This window comes from Petromyzon marinus, chromosome 17 (assembly GCF_048934315.1).
Source record: "Petromyzon marinus isolate PM22_M1 ecotype Great Lakes invasive population chromosome 17, UKy_Petmar_22M1.pri1.0, whole genome shotgun sequence".
NCBI classification, from domain to species: Eukaryota; Metazoa; Chordata; class Hyperoartia; order Petromyzontiformes; family Petromyzontidae; genus Petromyzon; species Petromyzon marinus.
In genome coordinates, this window is record NC_133683.1 from 19,281,985 (window position 1) to 19,307,945 (window position 25,961).

General features: G+C 47.2%; 1 protein-coding gene across 4 annotated transcripts in view; it reads right to left on the minus strand.

The window, feature by feature from the left end:
- LOC116943206 (tetratricopeptide repeat protein 7B-like) overlaps nt 1-25,961 on the minus strand; it is a 126,421-nt gene that overhangs the window by 23,434 nt on the left and 77,026 nt on the right. For 2 of the 4 annotated variants that reach the window (XM_032955873.2, XM_032955874.2), the window contains 5 exons: nt 25,792-25,908; nt 24,065-24,162; nt 22,375-22,425; nt 16,031-16,171; nt 14,509-14,711 (listed from right to left, as the gene is read on the minus strand). In XM_032955873.2, coding sequence (XP_032811764.1) covers nt 14,509-14,711; nt 16,031-16,171; nt 22,375-22,425; nt 24,065-24,162; nt 25,792-25,908 — 610 coding nt within the window. The remainder of the gene's footprint in view (nt 1-14,508; nt 14,712-16,030; nt 16,172-22,374; nt 22,426-24,064; nt 24,163-25,791; nt 25,909-25,961) is intronic. The other 2 variants (XM_032955876.2, XM_032955875.2) reach the window with 1 other exon arrangement.

The following is a 25,961-nucleotide window of genomic DNA, read 5'->3' on the forward strand; positions in this document are numbered from 1 at the left end:
GTTTGGAGGAGGAGGAATGCTGCCTATGACCCCAAGAACACCATCCCCACCGTCAAACATGGAGGTGGAAACATTATGCTTTGGGGGTGTTTTTCTGCTAAGGGGACAGGACAACTTCACCGCATCAAAGGGACGATGGACGGGGCCATGTACTGTCAAATCTTGGGCGAGAACCTCCTTGCCTCAGCCAGGGCATTGGAAATGGGTCGTGGATGGGTATTCCAGCATGACAATGACCCAAAACACACGGCCAAGGCAACAAAGGAGTGGCTCAAGAAGAAGCACATCAAGGTCCTGGAGTGGCCTAGCCAGTCTCCAGACCTTAATCCCATAGAAAATCTGTGGAGGGAGCTGAAGGTTCGAGTTGCCAAACGTCAGCCTCGAAACCTTAATGACTTGGAGAAGATCTGCAAAGAGGAGTGGGACAAAATCCCTCCTGAGATGTGTGCAAACCTGGTGGCCAACTACAAGAAACATCTGACCTCTGTGATTGCTAACAAGGGTTTTGCCACCAAGTACTAAGTCATGTTTTGCAGAGGGGTCAAATACTTATTTCTTTCATTAAAATGCAAATCAATTTATAACATTTTTGACGTGCGTTTTTCTGGATGTTTTTGTTGTTATTCTGTCTCTCACTGTTCAAATAAACCTACCATTAAAATTATAGACCGATCATTTATTTGTCAGTGGGCAAACGTACAAAATCAGCAGGGGATCAAATACTTTTTCCCTCACTGTAGCTATGGAATTCCTTTGCTCACACCCCTGCTGGCAGAAGGGTCTCTACCTTATAAGGAGCTCTAGAGAACCCCGGGTATTTGTCCAATGCTTCCAAGCTAGCCAGTCAGTCTGGGAAGGTGTGTGGGAGCACCCACACTTTACCCCAAAATACATGATCACTAACTGTGGTTTAAACATTTTGACTGATGGGCGGAATTTCAAGAAACTTGCACCATTGTGGCAACTGCCGTGCCGAAGCACTAAATCGAACCGGCGATGTCTGGATTGCAAGTCCGGGGTGCTAACCGCTCCACCACTGTGGCAACATCCAATGTGGTTGTGTACCATGGGAACGGAGCCATATCATAAACTTTATTGAATTTGCTGGCAGCGAGAAGCCCAATAATGATGACGAAGCCAACAACTCCTTGGACTCTTTTGAAATCGTTTGGCAATGTGAACTGTTGATATTCTAAGATGTGACGCATGAATCTGCAGAATTTTCATAGCTCATTGAACGCATTCATACACTTCACAAAAACAGAGCACAGCGAGAGGAGGTGGTGTGGAATATAGAGCTAAGAGGGGAAAAAAAACTACCATCAGATTCCAAAATCTGAAACAAAGCCACACACTCTGTCCACGCAACATAATGAGTAGAGAACCATATTGTACCAATTAACGCTTTTCTCTCTCCCGTTTGTCTGTTGACTCAAAATGTACAAGGCAAACGTGCTGCAGCACTCAGTCCACTCCACATTATGATTATCCAGCACGAAGCCACATTTTAATTAGTAAGTTGATCTAATGCAATTTATTTATTGAGCGTTACACGTAATACCGAACACCCCTAATATGACTTTTATGTCACAACGACTTTTTATGCCCGTCTACCTCTCTCCTCTAATTTAACTCCACTCCCCTCACACACTCAATGCTCCAGCAACCAACCAAGGCTCTCAGTCGCAACCCCCAGTCAACCTTCGCTCAGTGAGAGTTTGCTAATTCTCATCTGCTGCCTCCACTATCTGGTTAAACCCCTTTCCCCAAGCCCTCAATGCTGTGGGCTTCCCTGCCCCCATTCAAGTCCAGGTTTCAAGACCTTTTCTCCTCTGCCTTGCTCTCTCTACAAAACATAAAAAAACAATGCTCCAACTGCTGCTGCACAGCGTCTTGAGATGGCGGGCCCCACTTAAGACGCCGCATAAATCCACAATCGTACCGCGCTGTATTCCCGTCCAGCGCTGCGACTCTGTGAGAAAAACCCAGATTTAAACATTTTTTTTTGTAACCGCTTGCTTGAAGAAGCGAGGACCGCGGGATTAAATGGCGCGCGCATTAAATGAGAGCGCGATGCCCGCGGCGAGAAATAAATGATGTGCGCCAGTGTGTGCTCGCGCGTGGTTCAGTGTGAATCTTGCGGCGCGGCTCCCAGCGAGATCCGCACGCCCAGGACCACTACCTCGATGCCATGGGAACCGTGGAATTAGGTCACGGGCCTTGCAGCATCGCCGACGGCTCGCCCCCTATTCCACGAGCCCACCCCCCCCCCCTTTCTCTTTTTTGTTTAGTCCTCTCAGCCACACCACCCTGTGACCCCCGTAGGTCTTCGCGGTTGTGGTTCTGTACGGCTCTCGGACGTGCCGCCTTCGGGTTGTGCCGCGTGCTGTTCGGCATGGTGGCCGATGTTCGCACCATGCGCTGTCATACCTTCTTTAGGAATTGAAAGAATGGAAGCACTGGATTCGAGAAGCTCCCGCGCACACAGAGCGAAAGGTTGGATGCCAGGAACTGAAGCGAAGCGGCTTCCAAGACATGCGCAAGCAAAACGTCGGACGTTGAGCTGACACAACCAGAAATCACATCAGACGGCGTGTAATTTATAAATAAAATGGGCAACGGTTCAATTCCATTTTCCAGTGCATTTAAAATTACTTTGAATTACTTATTTAAAACACAGTGTGGCTTTATATAGCGCTTAAATGTGAATGAATCTCACAAGGCCCTGCAATAGAAATGGTGCACACATTAATTGTGTAGCTAGTCAAAGCGAAACATGGAAGGTCTTGAGATCTTGAGCACTGTATACCGAAAGAACACCAAAGAGTATGTAGAATACTATTATTCTAGAATACTGTTATATGCATTTGGCAACGGAGCACTGACTGCAGAGAGGCCCTGATGTCCTGGGAAGAAATGGAAAGATTTACTATCTCTATGCTGCATCTGTGACATTTACGGGAAGCTTAAAATTGCAGTGAGCACTGGTACATTATGGCCTGATCTTGCCAAAAGTCTCATTCGATATAATACCAAAAGGGGTTTACATAACGTTTAAATGTGCCTGTTTGTAAAGCTACCACAAGTATCAGCCTGATTTTATTATGTAACCTCGAACAGTCAACTTCTTCTTGCTTTAAAATATAATCATATGTAACCCTTTGCCAATATAATACTGGATGAAGGTCTCCACACAAGAGAGTCGGTCACGAGAATTGTTAGACCACACTTCACCATCCTGGTCAATGCGGGTTGGCAAAGAGGGAGAGAGGTCCCAGGACCAAACAAGGTACCGCTCGCCACTGTTTGACATTGGCTGAGAATCGAACAAAGGTTACCGGGGATTCACATTGTGGTACGTTAACCACTGCACCACCGCTCCATCCACTGTTTGAAAACGTATGCATTTTTTATGCTGCAAAATGCCCTACATTGTTTTCTGCTCACTCACTAATGGTGGGAGCTCTATTAAAATTGATGTCAATATATCTGCTTGCCATGTCCAGCGTGGAAATCGATACCTTTCTTAGCATCGAAGTGAAAAGGAAAGCGAATTAGCCGAGCGTTGACAGCGAGCGCCCCCCACTACCAACTCTTAATCATTTATATGCTAATTCGAATGTACTCTCATCCCTCCGCCTTGTGTGCGCTGTGCAGGAAATTAATTAGAGCACATTATGAAGAGGTGGTGTCTGCTCACAGCTCGCGTGCGATGTTAGAAACACAGCGCGGAACACCGCGACATTCGTACAATCTTACGACGCCCGCATATAAATATTTACACGCATTACACGTCCATAACGGATATTGCGTGGTATAATGCGCCGATGATAATTGAGGCATCGTTGCAATAGTGACGTGAGAAAAACTGGCACACATACAAGTAGCACGTGCAACGCAGCTACGTGTTTAGGTATGCATCGATTCGCTGATTAATATAGCTTCTTGCGATCGTGATACAGGTGCCAAAGTGTGCACATCGTGAGTATTATGTATGATTGATTCTTGAATCAAAGAGCTGGGGCAGGATTGTGACAACCCATCAAATCACTGCGTGTGTGAAGCGTTACATGCCTAGTTAGAGCGCTCTGCTCCCAATCAGAAGCTCGTAACTCATCCGATCAATCCCTCCAGGGGTCAGTAAAATTAGTTCAATTTTGTGGAAGTCAACAATGGTTGCCTTATTAATAGTTACACGCCTTCCGTTCACGCACGCTGCAGAGAAGTTGCACATTGCTGGCAAGTTAATGTCCATAGGCTACATGTATGCACACACGTGCAACACACTCGACGCTGCACAGACATCACATACATACATTCATGTAGCGTGCACCGCGACAGCACTGATGTCATGCTCACAGCCCCAGGGCAAGTGGGTGGGCCCTGTTGTTGCTGCTCTGCATCAGCAGCTCGTGGGCGGCTGCTTGGCGGAGACCGGAGGGAGCCAGCTCAAAGGAGGATAAAACCTCCTGCGGCCGGACTAAGTGGTGGTGGTGGCTAGCCCATTCGTGGTGGTGGTGGTGGGGTCCCAAGTAGAACAGTATTTTTTGTTTTTTTTTCCTCTATAGGGCTATGTTGTCAGCAGAAGGAGGTGCAGGGAAATCAATCGCTGCACTGTACTTCCACGCTCCAACATCTACACTCCCTTCCTTCATCAACATGCACTGACCGGCGTGGTGAAGTATGGTCGAATAAACCACGCGACACGCACGATGTGGAAAGGCCGTCATCCAGTTGTGGACTGACAAAAAGGACTGGACTGTATACGTACCAAAAAAAAAACGAATTCGGGTAAAAGGGACGTGTGCGGGTAAGGGTGGCCAGGGCAAGTAAACAGTACAGAGAAGGTAGCAACTGAGACACACCAAGCATCTGGGGCCCAGCACCAACAACAATGACGAGCCCTAAGGGACAGGCGGGACAGCACCAACAAGTCCCAGTGCATCCACAACAAGAACTCAGGCTCGCCAAGGACTCAGGGTTCTGGCCAAATTGTTGACATTCCTCGGGCTAAGAGGCCAACTAGTGGCTCACCATGAATGGGGAAACAAAAATGCCTGTTTGTGGTAAAAGAACAGGTTTTTAGAAATGTAATTCATAATCCAAATGAGGGGTGTGCCCATCCATCGATTTGTGGTTTGACATCAGACTCTTAGGCCAAGGACTGATATGTGCAATCAAATGAGAATATACTTTTTTTATCTATTGGTGAATGTTGTACGTACTTTTGGTTTGCATGGATCCTCCAGCCACTAGAGGCTGCTACATTCACCACAATGTTAAAAAGGAAATCGATTTTTGGATCGAATCATGCCTCTAAATCACAGCAATTGATAACATCATGAAGGGGGAGGGGGTGTTTACACTACTAATAATTATTTTTCATCATCATCATCATCAGCCATGGTCTATCCACTGCTTGACGAAGACTGACCCGAGCCATTGGCATCTTGTCGCGCTTCTGAAATGCGACAATCAATCTGGCACCTGCACACGAGCCGCCGTCATTCAAATTAGTGTCGCCAAGTCTTTAGCCACCATTGCAATTGTACAGTTTAATGTAGAGGAGCCACTGTCTAGACACGAACACACCGTGCTGCATAACACACCGAATCCCTCAAGTTGACAAGAGTACCAAACTCGATGTGCTCATTTCCAAAGTTTTTCTTCGACACAAATCTATTAAGGACGCTGGCCAGCCACGAAGATGGACTCGAGAGCCATTTCAATCAACGATAAGGGTCTACGGCTTGCAAGCAGCGCAACCCACCCAGCACGTAGGGACTGGCAATGAGATAGGAAAACACGAGTTTCGAAGTTGGACTAACGGGAAATTTGCACGGCTGCATCGCAATGTTTCATTAGTTTTCGTCCCTCCCCCAACCCTCCAATTATTTGACCGCCTTTGTGTAAGGAAAATAAGAATAATAGAATCTGATCGTGATGCATGGCCAGAGTTGTTTTTTTCTTCTTCCAGATACTTTCTCACCAAGCGCAGCTGTATCTATGCAAGAAAAATGTACGACGATGAAACTTCTGCACCAGTAAAAACAACAGCACAAAACGTCATAGTCCGCCTGTAGAATGTCACTGTTATAAGGGTTATTATTTGTGAAATTGAAGTGGCAATTATTTTGCTGAAAGTTCAAAATGTTTCTGTTCTTTTCGGGTTTGTTATTAAAAGTGCACAAACCCTTAAAAACCCGTTGTGATTTTTTTTTGTGCGAAACTAAATGTAGACAACAGTGAATGGTTGGGACTTCAGGCTTTTAAATTATCCCTCAAAATTACTATTGGCAATAAATCTGAATTATGTTTCCCGCATTCTGCTTGTGAGTGGGCATGCGTTTATGCAACAGGCATGCCAACCACGGAAAAAATAGAAATACGCTCTGTTAATGTGGACATCTCATTGAAGTTACAATAAAATACTAACTTTTAAAAACTTATCTGAATCTGTCCTGCATAAGCGAGCAGCTCACCTCCAAAGCTTTTTCCTGGATCCAATGCAAAAGTGGGTTTGATAAAAAAAAACACATCGCGGAATGTGATTTTTGTGTTCATCAGTTCTCTATCTTGACATTCATCAGGCGATTACAGCTGTCCGTACTGCCATTTACTTACACACAGTGGTTAAATAATACCGTGGTCAACAGAGGGAAAACGTTCCAGGCAAAGGGGTCCCGAGATGGAAGGGTGCCGGAGGACAGTTTTAGCCCCCTTCAAGAGCAAAAAAAAATAATAATGACCGTCAAGTTTTCGTGTACAAGGTAGTAACGCTTACCGCATACGTATACCGCAACAAAAAAACATGTTTGATGGTTTACAGGGATACTCTAATACACTATTTGACTGAGAAGTCTATGCATTCTCTACCTGTGTCCCCCCTATGGTATGCCACGGGGAAACTAGTTCACCCGCGTTCCTCACCCGCTTGAATCATTGCTCGCATAACATCACAGAATATACACTTCTCCCGTATTTGACGTTAATAGCTGTGCAACCGAAGATGTGTGGCATTTCACATATATATTTTCAAGAACTTTACCATTCGAAAGATCTGGTACGGTTTATCAAACCAAGGCCGTAACAATGCAGATAAAAAAAAACTCTGGCGGTTGCTTGTGTCCCATTTAACATTTCAAACCACATTAGTTTCGAAGGCAGATGTTGCAACCACCATCAACATATGCCGAAGTCCATGATAAAAAAAAAAAACAGGCTCTCTACTACTGGTACATGCTGCATGTCCCGGGTTACAGACAATTATATATATTTTTTATTCAGTGTGAATATCACTATGTATTAAACGTGGCGCAATGTGTAGCGTTGGAACACGTGTTTATATAGCGAGGCACAGATCCAATATGATTGTACACGATGACTTCATTCCTCTTTTCGTCATTTTGGCTTCGGTTTTTCTTTTTGTCTGCCATATGATTAGCTCAGCAGCTGTGCTATGTTATACCAAGCCGGTAACAATTCACCTCTATGGTTCACTGAATTGCTACAATTGCGTGATTGTGTTTTGATATCCCTTCGTTTGTATTGTTTATCATTTGCTTTGTCTCATTTGTTCCGTCCCATTCGATCCATTATCCGAAATGTACTGTAATTTGAATGAATCCTAAATAATTGACTGATATCCGAAAAGGCCGACGGGATGTATCACGAGCATAAATAGCTGATTCTAATTAATCGATTTTCACACACCTACATCAAATAACAACATTTTAAAACAATTATTATTTACCGCAGTTTGTCAATCTGCTGCTGCACTAAAGTCTTTCGACAGTGTCGGTCATGGTAGCTAGCTGCCTGATTTTAAAACAACACCACTCGGTAGTAGTTGGCGAAGAAGGGATCGAGGACTTGTTCAGATACGGCTCGCCACTGATGTTAGCCACGGCCGGGAATCCAACCACGGTCGCCGCATTCATAGCGCGATTGCGTTAACCACTGCGTCACTTGCTCCACCCTGCCCATGTTTGATATACGGTATTTGTTAGTGTGAGTGCATGTGTGGGCACGTCGTGCATTACTCAGAATGAATATCTGATTTATTCTGCCCAAATTCTCGAAGCAACCTGAATTGGGTTGGCACAAGGCAATGCAGAAAAAACATATCAATGGATGAAAATTCAATATTGCATAAACCGCCCATTGACTTAATTATCAACAACAATATGCTGGTCGAATGCTGGATGGATAACTAGTTTACATGCATTGGTTTTCTGACAGGTCCTTGAAGAAGGCATCTCCTGGCCGAGTTCAAGTGCACGTCCATCTCATGCAGATGCACACAGGACCAAGAGAATATAAAAGCAATGATAGCAACTAAAATAAACAAACGTTGTTCTGCAACAATACAAAACAAATCTCGTAGAATTAACTATTTCAAATGAAGCTCGCAGAAGTTCTAAGCTATCAATAAACACATCACCATGGCAACTATGACAAATACAAAAATCCCCCCATATAGCCTGAACAGACTGTTGGGACAAGTGCTGTTAGCGAGCACCTACGAAGGCCGGCACGGCACACGAGGGGGTGGGTGGCCAGCACCACGCCCGATCGCCTTTGTCTCCCCAGTGGTGATGTTTATACACCACACCCGCTACTCATTTGAGGTCGAGTCGACCTAGGGGAGGACCGATTCAGATAATCGTCACTGGCGTTGCCCGTGAGCGGGAATCAAACTCGGGTTTCCAGGTTCGTAGTGCAGCACGCTAACCGCTATGCCACCGCTCCCCTATGACACACACACAGACATTAGATGGGCACGTGTGTTGGGGGGAGTCATCACAGCAAAGAGAGGTGCACAAACAGACACGCACACCTTCAAACGCACGCGCATGTATTTTATCCGCGTCATCGACTTGACTACCAGGGCCGCCTTGGGGAGACTGGCCGGCGTTGTGGTTGCTCGCTTACAAAATTGAAAACCAGCACCAACTTCGAAGGGATCGAGTCGGGGAGTGGAGGGCGGTGTAAGGATGCGACCATATCGTCCGTTTAACACGATGGCATTAGCTATGCTTATTGTTTATTTTATTAACACCCGACCATCTCCATCTAGTGCTTGCCGAGCTGTATTTGTTTGTTTCCGGTTGCCAAACGAAGAAGATGATAAGGTGGCACCTATTACACACAAAGTGCTTGCCACAATACCTTTCTTATCTCGTCAAGGAGCATAAACCATCAAGCGAACTCCGGTCATCCTCGCAGCAGCTTTTGACTAGCAATAAAATAAAGACGGTCGCTGCATTGCGCGCTTTCAGATGCGCTTCTGCAGGCTCCTGGAACGCTCTTCCTTCCGATATTAGGAAGCCACTGGAGCTATGGACTTTTAAATCTAGATTGAAAACGAATTTCTTTTGAACTGATTTTTTGCGTTCAGGTTGTTGTCCTTCGCACGCGCCTCTGATTAGCACGGTTGGCTTCGTACGGTGGCGAAAGAACTTCAATAGACGTACACTATTCCATTCGCTTTTCGAACCCCTCGTTTATGTCACACATAATTTAGGTGGAAAGGCGATGAGGCATGACGCGCAGCAACAGAGGCTGGGGGACGTGAATCCAGCCAAGTCTGGCTTCCCTTTACTTTGTCCCCACAGCTTGACCGTGGGTTGTTTTTAACAGCGATATATTTCTCTCTCTCAATTTTCACTTAACATAGATTGGAAGTAAAAAAAAAAACCCGTTTGCAAACAGGCATGCAAACAACAAGTTGGTTAATCGATGATAATAGATTGTTACGTTCGCCACTGCACGCGTCAAGTCTTGCGCGCGACGCGCAGTTATTTACAATGTACTGAAATGACATGCAAATGACAAGGGTGTAAAAATAAAACGAAAAAAAAAGCAAGAAAGTGAATTACGAGCCGAAATCATAACAACGTGTCAAATCTGTATGGGCACGGTGAGGAAGGATGAATTGTGTACGTCTACTAGGTACCAGCATTCATTTTGCCAACCCGACCTTATCAAACATAAGTTCATTAAATGTCCTTTTTGGCAGAGACTCAGGAGCCATCAAGACAGTGCTCAGCTGTCAAGACAGGTTCCGGTCACTGAGTTTCACTGCATTTGGGGACTGGCAGCATGGGGACGATCTTGGGGTTACGGACAACCGTCTCATCCCAAGAGCGCAGTGCACGAGTCCGCTGCCGGCACAGATCATTTACGGTCGGCACGGAGCTCTTTACTAAATAAAACTAATACTCATGAATTAAAATCGCACCAATGAGCACGAAGGAGCAAAATGACTGTGTAATCTTGGAAATGCATTTGGAGCGGGCGTGTGTGCACGCGCGTGTCTGTATGTGCACACGCGTGTCTGTATGTGCACGTGCGTGTCTGTATGTGCACGCGCGTGTCTGTATGTGCACGTGCGTGTCTGTATGTGCACGCGCGTGTGCGGTGGAAGTGGGGGAGAAAGGCAGGCAGAGGCAGGATAGGCGGAGTGGGGTAAGCAGGTGGGGAATGCGGGCTTGCCAGCTGATGCGGTTCTACGCGATGCCGACAACGGGCAGACATGGGCAAAAGTATCGGGAGGGCGGGATGCGGGGGGGGGGGGGGGTACTGCTCGTGTGAGTCTACCCATCGTGTACGTGTCTGGGAGGCTGGTTAGCGAGGGGCAGGGAAAAATTGAGAGGAGTGTGGCTGGGGATGGGGAGGGGGGGGGGGTGCGCGCGATGCAGGAGGCGCAAACCTTCCAGACGGCCAGCGGAGCGTGTGCTCGTCTGCTAGGTGCACGTGCGAGCAAAGCGGCGAGGGAGACCCGTGGAATGCAACTTTCGTGCGGCCGGTGATTGTAAGTCGGGGACAGCAAAAAGGATGTTTGGGTGGGAAGGCGAAACGGCCTGGTTCATGTGCAGTCAGGTTGGGTGGTGCGTGCGTTTAGGGAGGACAGAGGGATGGGCAACTGGCTCAAGAGGCAGAGCGGCTTACATGGATTAAATCATCGTACAGACAACTGAGGAATAGTGTGCATACACGTAGGCGGACAGATGGGTATTAGAGGATATGTATTATTGAAAGAACACATTTCTCGCTAAGCATAAAGCCGAAATAAATATAATTGGAAAATACTGCATACTACGTATAACTAGGAAAAGTATTGGAGGCTGACCAGGATCTGACCAGGATGAAAATTGCGAGATAAAGAGACAATCCAGACAAGATGTAACCAGAGATGACAAACGGGTCAAAAATAAAGAAAATGTAATTGGAGATACTAAGTACAGAAAGCATCAGAATCAGAGGAATATTTATTTGTACTGGAGGAATCCGATGAGCTATAAAAGATATTTTTCACAGATGTTTAGTGGGTGAAACATAAGAGACGTATGCTTGTAATTATGCTGAGACAAAAGGAGGCTTCGAGAGCAAATTCAAATCAGACATCGTCGTGAAGGTTAAGGAAATTGAGCAGGATTGGGCGGGAGACATAGCAAGATGGGTTAATGGCCGATGAAACAAGACTCGTGCGGGAGTGGGAACAGTCTTAAGAGGAAAAATGGAGAGATAGATCAGCCAACGTGTGGGAACAAGAGAGATTTGTGGCATCGCATTACCACGAGAGATGGTAACGGCCTAATTCCAACAGCGGATATAATATGGCTGATGATGATGGTTTGACAGCAGATTGGCACGTGGGAGTATGCTAGGTGTATAGATGGTAACAATGAGGATGTTTTTATTCAACCGTGAAATCCTCTTTTTCAGGATCGTGCATTTCGATATTTGGCCATTTCTTCTTTGATGAAGCATTTTCGATGTGAGAAGAAACCGGCCGTACCCAGGGAAAACCCACGCACAAAAGGGGATATGTATGTACATTGGACGTCTTTCGCACAGTATGTAGCCAACCCTGCTAATCGGAGGTGCAAGGGGAGAGGGAGGGGGACAAGAATCCAAGGCCCACACGGGCAGGTTCAAAAACCCAGTTTCCTGGTTTCCTTGCAGCCTGGGGAAGAGTTTGTGTGTCTCAGCAATGTTCATGGTGAGTCAGCAATGTTCATGGTGAGTCACAGCAATGTTCATGGTGAGTGTCAGCAATGTTCGTGGTGAGTGTCAGCAATGTTCGTGGTGAGTCACAGCAATGTTCGTGGTGAGTCTCAGCAATGTACGCGGACCAACCAACCAACCAACTTTGGCCCTCTCCATATCTATTGGACCTTTTTTCAAGTATCAAAATGATGAAAAAATAAGTATAGGCTTTACACTTTCTGGCAATGAAACAGGCGTTAAGATGTTCAAACACCAAATAGATACCTCTTGCAAGGGCTCTCCAGAGAGCTGTAATAGAGGCACAGCAGGTGTGTCGGTGGGCAGGAAGAGTGGGGGGGGAACAGGCAGGCGTGCAGGTTGCTCGTTCAGCAAAACAAAAACAGGAAAACTTTCACTGCAGATCTTCTTCAACGCAAATCGTAGAGACCAGTCCGGCGACATCCGTGCCAAATAATAATAATGTACATTTAGTATTCATGCTATTACAACAGGATGAAGAGTTGCTATGTGGCTTTAGCCAATAAAGTCAAATCTGCAAGTTTTTTTTATTTGGCCGGTGACGTCAGGACACGTAGACCTACAGTGAGGGAAAAAAGTATTTGATCCCCTGCTGATTTTGTACGTTTGCCCACTGACAAAGAAATGATCAGTCTATAATTTTAATGGTAGGTTTATTTGAACAGTGAGAGACAGAATAACAACAAAAACATCCAGAAAAACGCACGTCAAAAATGTTATAAATTGATTTGCATTTTAATGAGGGAAATAAGTATTTGACCCCTCTGCAAAACATGACTTAGTACTTGGTGGCAAAACCGTTGTTGGCAATCACAGAGGTCAGACATCTCTTGTAGTTGGCCACCAGGTTTGCACACATCTCAGGAGGGATTTTGTCCCACACCTCTTTGCAGATCTTCTCCAAGTCATTAAGGTTTCAAGGCTGACGTTTGGCAACTCGAACCTTCAGCTCCCTCCACAGATTTTCTATGGGATTAAGGTCTGGAGACTGGCTAGGCCACTCCAGGACCTTGATGTGCTTCTTCTTGAGCCACTCCTTTGTTGCCTTGGCCGTGTGTTTTGGGTCATTGTTATGTTGGAATACCCATCCACGACCCATTTCCAATGCCCTGGCTGAGGGAAGGAGGTTCTTACCCAAGATTTGACGGTACATGGCCCCGTCCATCGTCCCGTTGATGCGGTGAAGTTGTCCTGTCCCCTTAGCAGAAAAAACACCCCCAAAGCATGTTTCCACCTCCATGTTTGACGGTGGGGATGGTGTTCTTGGGGTCATAGGCAGCATTCCTCTTCCTCCAAACACGGCGAGTTGAGTTGATGCCAAAGAGCTCCATTTTGGTCTCATCTGACCACAACACTTTCACCCAGTTGTCCTCTGAATCATTCAGATGTTCATTGGCAAACTTCAGACGGGCATGTATATGTGCTTTTTGAGCAGGGGGACCTTGCGGGCGCTGCAGGATTTCAGTCCTTCACGGCGTTGTGTTACCAATTGTTTTCTTGGTGACTATGGTCACAGCTGCCTTGCGATCATTGACAAGATCCTCCCGTGTAGTTCTGGGATGATTCCTCACCGTTATCATGATCATTGCAACTCCACGAGGTGAGATCTTGCATGGATCCCCAGGCCGAGGGAGATTGACAGTTCTTTTGTGTTTCTTCCATTTGCGAATAATCGCACCAACTGTTTTCACCTTCTCACCAAGCTGCTTGGCAATGGTGTTGTAGCCCATTCCAGCCTTGTGTAGGTCTACAATCTTGTCCCTGACATCCTTGGAGAGCTCTTTGGTCTTGGCCATGGTGGAGAGTTTGGAATCTGATTGATTGATTGATTGCTTCTGTGGACAGGTGCCTTTCATACAGGTAACAAGCTGAGATTAGGAGCACTCCCTTTAAGAGTGTGCTCCTAATCTCAGCTCGTTACCTGTATAAAAGACACCTGGGAGCCAGAAATCTTTTTGATTGAGAGGGGGTCAAGTACTTATTTCCCTCATTAAAATGCAAATCAATTTATAACATTTTTGACATGCGTTTTTCTGGATTTTTTTGTTGTTATTCTGTCTCTCGTCTCTCACTGTTCAAATAAACCTACGTGGGCAAACGTACAAAATCAACGGGGGATCAAACACTTTTTTCCCTCACTGTACTAATATTCAAATAACACCACGGGATCTTTAATATCCACTGCGAAGAAAGTCGCACGTGGTCGCTTTTTGTTGACATACTTGCCGTGATCTTAAGCCAGAGCGGCTAACGGGACTCGAACTGCGAACTTCTGGAAACAAACGACGACCGCGCGACCGCCCCGACCATTTTGTCACCGCCCCTCACGTGACATTTTGCGGCGGTCGGCAGGCGCGGGAGCGTCGCACGCACGCACACACACACGCGCGAGCAGACGGACAGCGGATCACCCGGACACCACACGCGGACACCACACGTGGGGACAGCAAGACGCGGCAACTCGAGGGGGCTCACCAGTTTCTGCATGGTGCGCACGTGCGTGGGGCTGATGGCGAGGGCCTCGTCGTACCAGCGCTTGGCCTCCTCCAGGCTGCCGCGGAGCTCCGCCACCTGGCCCTTGAGGAAGAGCACGTGGTGCGACATCGGGAAGAGGCCGGCCGCCTCCTGCGCGCATGCCAGCGCCTCCGACGGCTTGCCGATGCCCACGTACACCTCCGCTGCGGCGGGGGGCACCGGGTAGGGGGGGACGAGACGGCGGGACGGTGAGATGGCGGCAGCTGCTCGCCACTAATTCCCCATAACGCTGCAATGACCAGTGGCTGAACCTAAGCCAGCATCTTGATTGAGGCTGCGAAAGGTGGTTTGCATATACATATAGTGCCCCAGTAACAACAGCAGTCCGTTGCGTGAAGATTAATCCGCTTCCCCATCCCCCCCCCCCCCACACCGACACTCTGACAATCTCTGGGTGGCTATTGGATTCAAGAATCAATCGGTCTGTTTTTTTCATGTCTTGTTTGTTCTGTTTATGCAAGGTTTTCTTTGCTACATAGCATAATGTTACATTACCAATTATTTTAATCATTGCAATTCAAGGTCAGGATTTGCTCCAATAGCGTATTAAATGAAACACTGTGGTCAATGCCAGAGCTTCTCGTGGATAAAGAGGTCACGTTATCCTATAACAAACATTATATACAATATATATGTTATATTAATCAATCCATAGCTAACAATCACAATGGCACGCTCCATTATTTACGATGAAAAGCCTGAAGTGAGTGTCGGGACATTTCCATTGTGAAAGGAATCTGCTAGAGATGCTCATCCCATTGTTCAATCGGTGTTGTTGCATTTAATTATTTCTGCATGACAGGGTGCATCGAGCAAAACCCTCTTCCATTATGCTACCACTTCCTATACAGTCCCTATTCCTCAGTTCCCAACGATGTGCAGTCACCACATCTGATAGGCATCACTGCCGAAAGTCACTTCCGCCTCATATTCACCAATGCCTATAGCTACCACTGGCTATAGTCACCACCAATAAACAGTCCCCAATTCCCACAGTCCTTGCTTCCCAGTAACATTTGCCTTTTTATTTCCCTCAATCTCCATCGCCCGTTTACCTCCAATCCATTGCCCACTTCCCACAGTGCCCACTTCCCACAGTGCCCACTTCCCACAGTGCCCACTTCCCACAGTGCCCACTTCCCACAGTGCCCACTTCCCAGTGCCCACATCCCAGGAATCTCACTTCCCACACTGCCTACTTCCCACAGTGCCCACTTCCCAGTGCCCACTTCCCACACTGCCCACTTCCCAGGGATCTCACTTCATATGGTCCCTACTTCCCAGTGCCCACTTCCCACAGTGCCCACAGTGCCCACTTCCCACAGTGCCCACTTCCCAGTGCCCACTTCCCAGAGATATAACTCCCTATGGTCCCCACTTCCCGCGGTGCCCACTTCCCAGTGCCCACTTCCCGCAGTGCCCACTTCCCACCGTCCCCCGTGGTCGGGTTGCAAGCGGGTACCAGCATGCAGCCAAATCTGGGTGAGGATCATCCATGGGTGCATGGGGCCCTGCTTGGGCGTGCTGCTCTGCAGGGAGGACGCCACCTCGGACAGCGCCTGCTCCACTCGCGATGCGGCCACCGACGTCGCGTGCACCGAACCTGGCCGCGGGTGTGGTGGGGAAGAAGTTTGGGGGAAGTTGGGGCAGGTGGAGGCAGTTGGGGTGGGTGGGGGGTCGGCGGGGGGAGTTTGGATATCGCAGAGCGAGAGAGAGCGAGAGAGCAGCGGTAGCAGGGCGAGCGGGAGCATGGGAGCGCAGGTGGTCAAGAAGGGTGGGTCGAGAGCGGTCAAGGGAGGGCGAGGGTCAGAAAAGGAAAGATGGTTGTCGGGAGGGCAGGGGGGGGGAGGAGGGTGACCAGTTACAAAAGGCAGTGGTCGGGTGGGAACAGTTGAAAGAGATGAGAAATCAACACGCGTGCAGGAAGTTCATCCGTCAAGCACACAGCTGTGCTGTTTGAGTCTGGTGCTGAACCATGTCCCAAGATGTCCGGGTGAAGGGGGGCAGGGGAGGGGTGGCTATTGCTGCCAGGCATTCCTCGCTCTGGCGCTTCGTGGATTCAAAAAATTTGGTAGGGTGGGTGCGTTCATGAACAGAACGATAATCAAAAGAATCTGTGGAAAATAATGCCCGGAAATGGAGCAACTGCCCTTGACGTCCTAAATTTGTGGCAGGCTTGGGGGTTGCCTTGTGACAAGCCCGAGAGTCAAGATTTTATTTGTTTTTTGGAATCTCTCCAACATGGCAGCCAATTCATGCGAATAATTTCAGCTGTGTCACGCCGAGCTGCAAACACTGTGCAGAGTTACAGCCAGGAGCACGCAACTCTAAAATCCACGGCTAAACACGTCTTGGGGCCACAGTCTCAGGCAACTACACATAATGCCTTGATGACTAGGGCATTGGTATGAAACTGAGAGGCATCGGCTGATAATTAAATTGTGTCCGCAAACATCATGTGGCAATGCATTAAAACACAGGGCTCTGCCAGATTATTTAATGACAGATAAGTATGACAAAGTAACATCAAGCATTCCAAGAGATGCTGCGGAGAGTGTAACTCCGCAGACTGGCAAACATGAAGCTTTGCATCTTGACAGCGTGTCACATTGCATCGTAAGTGAGCCCCATTTCATAGAGCCTGGAATGCATAAAGATTTTATTAAAAAAATGAAGCCGTACACGTGCATGAAACGAACATAAAAACGTTGGGATTCAAGACAGGAAAGTCAATTTGTCGCTTTTGGAGGTTTTGTTTTGCAGCCAAAATGACATTGATGACGCTTGCTTGCTGCAATTTCAATTGCTAAAGTGGTGTATTATCATTATTATTTTCCCTCTTTTGCTCCAACTATTCATCATTTGTTAAGTTCTGTATGCTATCAATCCAAACTTATTCCATTACTCAGAACTCAACCGCTGCCAGTCGCGAACCCTACCATAGCGAACAATGCCAATCAGATGCTCAGACTGCCCTGATTGGCTATTCAGTAAGTTTCTGCCCCCAGTATTGCCTTCTGTATGCAGTCTTGGCCTGGGAAAATGTGATTTTGCTAACATCTCTGCATATGTATTTACACGATCAGAGTTGACTACAAGTGAATAGAATACACTTGGCTAATGTTAGGATGTTTCTTTTTCTTCCCTGTGGTACCACTTTTGACAAGGCTGAGATCCATCAAGCTACCTGTATGTGAGAAATGATTTACTCACAAGAATTTACCTCGGACTTAAACCTCGGTTTCTAGAGGTGGCCAGGTAGAATGTGTGTAATTATCTGCCCCCCAACAGCGTTCACATTAGTTGTCAACAGTCAGGGTCAGTTGACAGGGTCATGATTTAATTAAAAAAACGGTATTCATTTTGTCGCCAATCTCGTTTGCATTTCGTTTATACGGTAATGTTTGCTCCATTAGCCTAAATGTGTAATGATGACATCTCATTTTCATATAACTGGCATAAATTGTTAACGATCGATTCTCACACGCACACATGCATTTTTTAGCACAATCAATTTTACTGGATTGAATCGATGCATCGTGATATACCTATGGGCTAAGTAGGGCTTAGCAGCCTTAAAAATCACGGCAAAGCGGCCGATACAAGTCGGTTTGGGAGAGTGCGAGCACTCCCACCTCTCCCAACGAAGTCTGCCCCGCATTGAGCAGTGGGCTAAACAGGCGAGGGCCCTCTACATGGCCGACCTTTGCCCGTTTCACGCATTTACCGCCGTGCAACAACTGCAGCTTAACACAGCACGTTTTTTTTGAACAGGGGTGCGTTTTCTTCCAACGGACACAGCGAGAAGTCCGTTAAACCCACATTAAAATTCAGCGCACGCTGGGGGTTACTGTAAAGTATTTCTTTTTTTTCTCCCTCCTGCTCATCCAGTGAGCTGCGAGACAGCCGATAAGATTAACCTGCAGCGTACATTCGCTGGGGTCTGTGGCGGTGGTGGCGGCGGCCTATCAGTGGCGGTTCTGTTGACGCCCCGGCACAGCGACGAGCAGTGCCGACAGGCAGCCGGCCGCGCGGAGCGCCGATAACCTGATCCGCGTTCAGCATTCTTAACCCTTGCACCCCGATCCCTGACCCCAATGAATACCGCTAGTTTCGTCGTGGTGAAGAATTTGCCAGACAGCTATGAATGGGGGATTTGGGAATCCCGGACGCATTTTTGTTGTTGTTGTTATTATTGTATCAACGTTCGATGCGTTTTTGGAAAGCAGGGAATTGTCACCCCGAAGGGCAGGCAACCTCTAATAGAACCCTGGCTCGCTGGGAACAGCGCGTACGCATGAAGCACCACACGCGCACGTGGTTGTAAACAATAACTGTGATTCGGGTGAACTCGTGAAACGCAAAGCAAGGCACGCACTATGACACGTAGTGTGGCCAGCCATTCTGTCCACGCAACTCTTACGAGCTGATAAGAGCGTGCAGACAATGCAAACTCCCAAATTACAAACCGTAGTGCATTCACGAGCCGCGCCTGCCAAGCAGTTTTCCATGCTGCTGGTGTAAAACTTATTTTTCAATTTACATTATACATTAGCACGGCTCTGCAGCTTTAATGAAATTTGCCTTTAGTCTTGTTGATGATTTTTAATTACCATGACCCAACCCCATTCTCCTCTCTCAGGCCACGGGGCCTGGCAATGGGGGGGAGGGGGAAGAAGCTGAAGTCTGTTTTATTGCCACCCGGAGGATAGGGTGTAACTCCATCTCAAACCCTTTACAGTACCACGCGCAAATCCTGGGACGCGCAAAACCCAATTCCCAGGCCTGTGATTTCCAAAAACAGCACGCTCTTCGACAGCAACTTGAGGCAGTAAACCCCGGAATGACCCCTTTAAGGAAGCGCAGAGTCGAATAGCTTTCTCTGCCTGCGACGCAAGTGTAGCGTGCACTTAACTGCCCATTCTGAATGACATTCCCACAAAATACGCTTTTAATATCCGTCGGGAGGCAGCACAGAGGCCTGACGGATTCCGATTCCCTCCTGGGGGTTAACGACATCTTAGGAAGATATTTCCAGATGGGCCCAGACAGCCTGCGTGGTGTGATTCAAGCGACGGGGCGTGCCAAGGTTGTTGGCGGGTTCTTGCTAAAACAGTGCTGTTAAAGGCTGCCACATGCCCTCTCCCCGCGCATGCCATCAGGTAATAAATGTAATCTCTCTCGCCAAGGAATTCTTGTTTTTGCCAGGCGATGGTCTAAAGTTCTCCCCATCTCGGTAAAACCCCGTCTTTAATTAATCGGCGGTGAGCGAATATGGCGCGGCCCAGGGAAGCCACGCCGGAGGCAATCGCGGGAGATGCATGAATTATCTAAATAAATCTCGCAGCGCCACTTACATAGGACAGGCCATGGTGGATGAGTGGCTTAGGAGTTGGAGAACTGCGCTGACACTGCTGAGAGATCCTGGGTTTGAATCGGAGTAAACTTGTGATGAGAACCAAGTTGCAAAAAAAGTTGATAGTTTCAGCCTCATTATCAAGGACTGCTCGAACAAAACTATACTGCATGTTGTTTTTCAACTAAATTTGTTCAAATTCCAGCCGTTGAGAAATGAAGAACACAATTTCGGTTTGAATGCCATGCAATGAACATCTCCTAAGCAGGGCGTGTATCAAAGTGCAGTGCCCCCTAGTGTGGATAAGAGGTGACTTAAATGGATCTCAGAAGTAGTTCAGTCGTATTACATTCTGCAGGTCATTCTCTAACATGGGGATACAGTGAGGGAAAAAAGAATTTGATCCCCTACTGATTTTGTACGTTTGCCCACTGACAAAGAAATGATCAGTCTATAATTTTAATTGTAGGTTTATTTGAACAGTGAGAGACAGAATAACAACAAATTCCAGAAAAACGCATGTCAAAAATGTTATGAATTGATTTGCATTTTAATGAGGGAAATAAGTATTTGATGCCATTATCGAATAATCGTTATAAAGAGTTTATAAGGACACTCAGCATTACCATGCCAAATAAGCACTGGGAGGCACTATATTTGTTGGCATACCTAAAATTGTGGAAATTCCACATTTGTATGGCAGAGGGCAGTTGATGCATAAAAAAACACCATTGGCCACCACAATAATAATGATAATATTTATAATAATACGAATGGTCCTTTGTTCAGCCAGAAAGCCCTGAAGAGTCTCAATACTCTCTTTCACAAGAGTCCTGCATTGGAATGTTTGAGCAATTCTATTAACGAGTGGCATGTGAGAGGAAACCGGAGTACCCGGAGGAATCCCACGCATTACAAGGAGAACCTTCTTAAAACTCCTCTCAGATAGATTGAAGAATCCATTGTTGTCCTGCCAACTCATGGTATTCCCAGGCAGTCTCTCCCATCCAAATATTAAACAGGTTCTAACCCGCTTAGCTTCTGGATTCAGGCTAACTTGGTTGCAGACTCATTAGGCCATGCTCACTTTACGGATCGTAATGTAATGGGAGATTGAGACTTTCATCTGAATTCACTGTCGTCATCGGGCATGATCTATTCACAGCTGGATGAGGGGGTGTCCCAAGCGGTCGCCACCTCTCTGAGTTCTTCAATGCAGCTTGTCATCTAGCCCCTGCGCACGTGCTTATTTCTTCGCTCCACCTCCACGAATTATAATCGTCATCATCATCATCATCACCAGCCATGGTCAATGCACTGCTGGATGAAGGCCTTACCAAGTCGCAAACAGCTCTCAATGTCCCATGATGTCACAATGGACTTTCACCTGGTCATACATGAAGGCCACTGAAACAATGCCTGAGTTAATCATACATTTAAAGCACGAATTGTGCAACTGAGAAATCATTAACAATTTACCTGATAATTTGACAGCTTTGAAGCCTCAACCCCAACAGCTTTTTTTTTACGATGGAAACGGCCAAGTTCGACCACATAAACGAAGAAAAAAATAGGTCCCCCTTAAGATGCAACGTGAACATTTCACCTCAGTTTCTCGAACCGACCTTTGAAAGAGTGTGATAACGCACGCCGCATGTGTCCGCGTGGCAACCGAACAGGGGTCCGCGTGCCACACGCAGCCATGGGACGAGGATCATAAAAGCAGCCACATAGCGTCAGCCATGCTCAGTTGGGTGCAGTTCATCAACTCCAGCACACACGGGAAAAAACACACGTCCCCACAATTGCACAAGCAAACTCCAACCATCCACAGCCACCACCCAGCCCGCCCACCGGCCCCACCCACCCACCCATCCGACCTGACCACCTCCAGCTCCTCCCACAGTCAATACTGCTGCACCCTACACACAGGGGATACCGAACAGCCAGGGAGCCATGCTGCACACTGAGCCAAGGGGAGGGAGAAGCGGAGGAGTGGCCACGCTTCCTGTCTCGTTAGACAGCGAGAGTGCCGCAGTCATTTGTGACGACAGCAGGCTGCCAGGCAGTGAGCTCGACAAAGAAGGGAGGCCAAAGGTTAGTGGGTGTGTGCTTAGGAGTAACAAAGCTTACGGGCAAAGAAACAAACAAGGGTGGGACTCCAGAAGCTTTAAACAAAAGCAACTAGCTTTGGGTGTTTTTTTTTCACTCCCGTTTGGCCTTTTGCAGTAAGTCATACGAATTAACGTGCTTAAAAAGTCATACGAATTAACGTGCTTAAAAAGCTAAATAAAAAGAGGGATGCAGGGGGTGGTGGTGGAAAGAGGAAAGGTGATTTAAAAACAAAACAAAAACAAGATCGTGGCTTGTCGGGCTCGCTCAAAACAGGACGGACAGACAAACAGCGATGTGGGGGTGCAATGAATGGCCTGTAAACAAAAGCTACTTACAAACCGAAAACAGGGAGAGAAAACCATGAGAGTAAGCGTCTGGCAGGGTGCCTTAAAACAACACATGAAAACGGTCATTAGAAGTCGCGTCACAAAGGAAATATATAATTTTTTAAAAAGCAAACCAAGCCAACGTCACAAGTCTGCCACCTCGTTCCACCTCATCAGTTCTTTTCGTGCTCATCGTTTGTTTTTTACCCTGCAGCTAAACGTCCGCTCGCCTTTTTTCCCCTCTCGTGACATTGCCTTCTACCGAGTTGCAACTGTTGCAACAATAGGACCTCTGTTAGGATGATATGAAGTGACGATAAGCAACACCGCTTCTACGCGGTGGAATCTCTGCGATTACAATCGGCCGTTTATGAAATATGGAAACCCATTAGCGTGCAGAGCAACACGGTCGTGGCAGCCGGGAATGGAGCGCAGCGGCAGGGGGACGGCGAGACCGCGGAAGGGGGTTTGCGTGCCGTCGACTTTTCGGATCGTTCACCGGTCATTTGGGGCGCTCGAAACTCCGCTGTGTAAGGCACGCACGCAGGGACGAAGGAATAAGGCCACAGCTGCCCCTAGCGAGTGGCGCAGCGTGGTTGGCATGGGCCCTTTTGCAGTTTACAAAATGGAGCCCTCCTCCTCCTGTTCAATTTACCCCTCTTCTTCAACGCCCAGCGTCTGCTCCCCCCCCCCCCCCCACCGGTCCCCCCCACCCCCGATCCGTGAGCTCCAGTTCAGTGGCACCGCATGCACGCTCGATAACGATGCTACCCCGTCGCTAAATGGGTGGACAGCGCCAAGAATTAACGGGCCCAAATGTTGGCAGGGCTGCCGCCGACCCTACCCAATCCATTTTCCCCTCTGGCCACAAAGCACAATGCCACCGAGGTCCTCTGGCTCTGACTAAGTAGGCAGACAAAAACCTGAACCAAGGTGAACCGATAACAACAGATGGTGAGGCCTGAGTAATGAAAAAATAAATATGGACTTGAGCAGAAAGTAAACGATGGGAGAGAATATGGTGGCAATTAATGTCACACGAGACTCTACAGGATACAATAATAATCACTCTGTTTTTTTTCTAGTTCATGTGCTATGCACAAGGGCCGTTGCTCCAAACTTCACCTATTATATATTTTTACTTTAAGGCAACAGAGTTATTGATGGACCTGTTGAGCTTTTTTTTTAAAGCCATTCCCTAATGGAGATGCTTTAAAATAAAACACGCAATATTTACAGACATCGAGTATTCGTGTCACGGGGGTTTAAACTTTTTGTTTAATTACGTTTGCAAAATTAAATATGGACAGCATTTTTATTACGACTTATTAAAAATATGATGGAAGATTACAGCAGAACTTTCACTAATTATACATCTCGCAGCCTTGGAACTTAATTGAGGAATTCACAGCTTCATCTTTTACCTCAAACCCAATGTCAAACCCCAAAAAAGCAATGTCATCGCATTAAAACAACATTTTTACTACAGACGGGAAACACTTTTCCATAAGCAAGAACTCATAACAACCCCAAAATAGCCAGATCTAAAATAAGCAAATAAAAGTAAAATAAAAATAACCTTTAAATCAGTTTTTTTTTACCCCTTCCCCTGAGCAAGCCTTGTTTGGCCTGAGAAGGACAAAGTGAAGGAAGCAGAATCCCCGCCAATGTGTACGTGCATTGGGTCATCTTGTCTTACCGGTCTCTGGGTCGCTGAAGTCTGGAAGATTCATATACTGAAGGTGTCGCTTGTCAGCCATCGTTCTGTCCAGCAAGCTGCTTCCTCTGCCAGAATCGCTGTCAGAGAAAGAAACATAAAATTGGGACATTTCCATATGAAGAACTTTATTTTAACTTCTATGATATTTCAATACATTTTATATTAAAACTGCGAACCGGTTTGGTACAAACAAAGCACGGTTTTGCATAACTCCCCCCCACCCCACCACAATATTACGTTAGGTTCTTCACTTGATTTGGGGAAACAGTTCTAGCTCTGAGATTGATATTTTCAGCTCAAGAATGACTTGACAAAACAAGTCGACATCAATAATCATAGAACAAAACATGGCGTCACACCACCGTGCCCCCCCCCCATACAGCGCAAATGCACAGGCGGTGCTCGTATGAAATAAAGTTGTCATTTTTATTTATTTATTGTTAATAGGTGCAAATAATTTTACTGTCTTAATTGGGTGGACGTGCTTTGTTCCTGACTGATGTTCCAAGCTGCTGAATGAACAGTGTGCTAACAGCACTTGCCCCAACAGTCTGTTAAAGGCTATACGGGAGGTCTTTGTGTTTTGGTTCTCTAGCGCACTGCACTACGAAGCTGGCAGCCCACGTTTGATTCCCACTCAGTGACGATTATATGAACTGGTCCTGTGCCTCCCCTAGGTTGACTCAGCATTAATTGAGAACCTACTACAGTATGTAAACATCAGCACTGGGAGACAAACATAGCCGGGCATGATGCTGGCCACCCCACACCCCCCCCACCCCCCTCGTGTATCGCCCCGGCCTTCATAGGTGCTCGCTAACAGCACTTGCCCCAACAGCCTGATAAACGCTAAACAAGGAATCTGCATCAACCTCTGAAGGTCACATTGGTTATCCCGCACCTCCGATTCGCTCGCGCACCTCCGATTTGCACGGTTGGCTACGTACGGTGTGAAAGAAGTTCAACATACATACGTACAAGGGCAAACTCCACAATCTCGATGCAGAACTTACCGGGGCGGCCACAGTAGCTGTCGGCCAAGCTCCGATAAGACGTCAGTGCGCTCAACTGCGAGGCTACCTGGCCGAGCAAAACCTGCTGCCAGTGTTTGCCACGTTTAAGAGTGTGACCTTCGCAAAACCTCTTAGCCGGCACTTTGGATGCAACACAACTGACCCAGAGTCTTCCACACAAATTATTGCAGTGGCACCCTTCACGAAACACTGATGATTAATGTCAAATCCCTCATAAAGGCTGCCGATATACATTTAGCTCAATATTAAGCTTCATGTTTTTGAGCGATCAGTGTGCTTAGTTAGCAGTTGCAAAGGCCTTCACATTAAATGCAGGGCTCCCCCCCCCCCCGCCCCTCCCCGTATTGGCAGTTTTACTAACAATTAATATTATTGATGTGGAGGTCTTGTTACTATGATGGACAATGTATGTTCCGCCTCTGACCAAATCACTTGGAATGCACTCGACCTTAACGGTTCTTGGCAGCTAAGTCTGGATAGTGCCCGGATGGGTGACCACCGTGCATAGAACAGGCGTTGTGAATTGCAAGCCAGTGCACACATTCGGCAACACATCGTATCACGCACAGGAGCCCCGCACCGAGTAACAGACAGCCTGATGATGACGATGGCGGAAGTGCATTGTACTTCTATTGCACTGGCGGTCGGGGGTGGGGGGTGATTAGGGCGCACCTGGGGTTGGTGAGGCTGTAGCAAGCCTTCCATATCTGCAGCATGTGCTTGCAGGTCAGCAGCGCCTCGTCCGGTCCCTTGCACAGGGTCTCCAGCTTCACCTTGGTGAACAGCAAGCTGCAGGGAGACACGAGGGCAGGGGGGGGCCGGGTGGCACAGCACCACGGCGT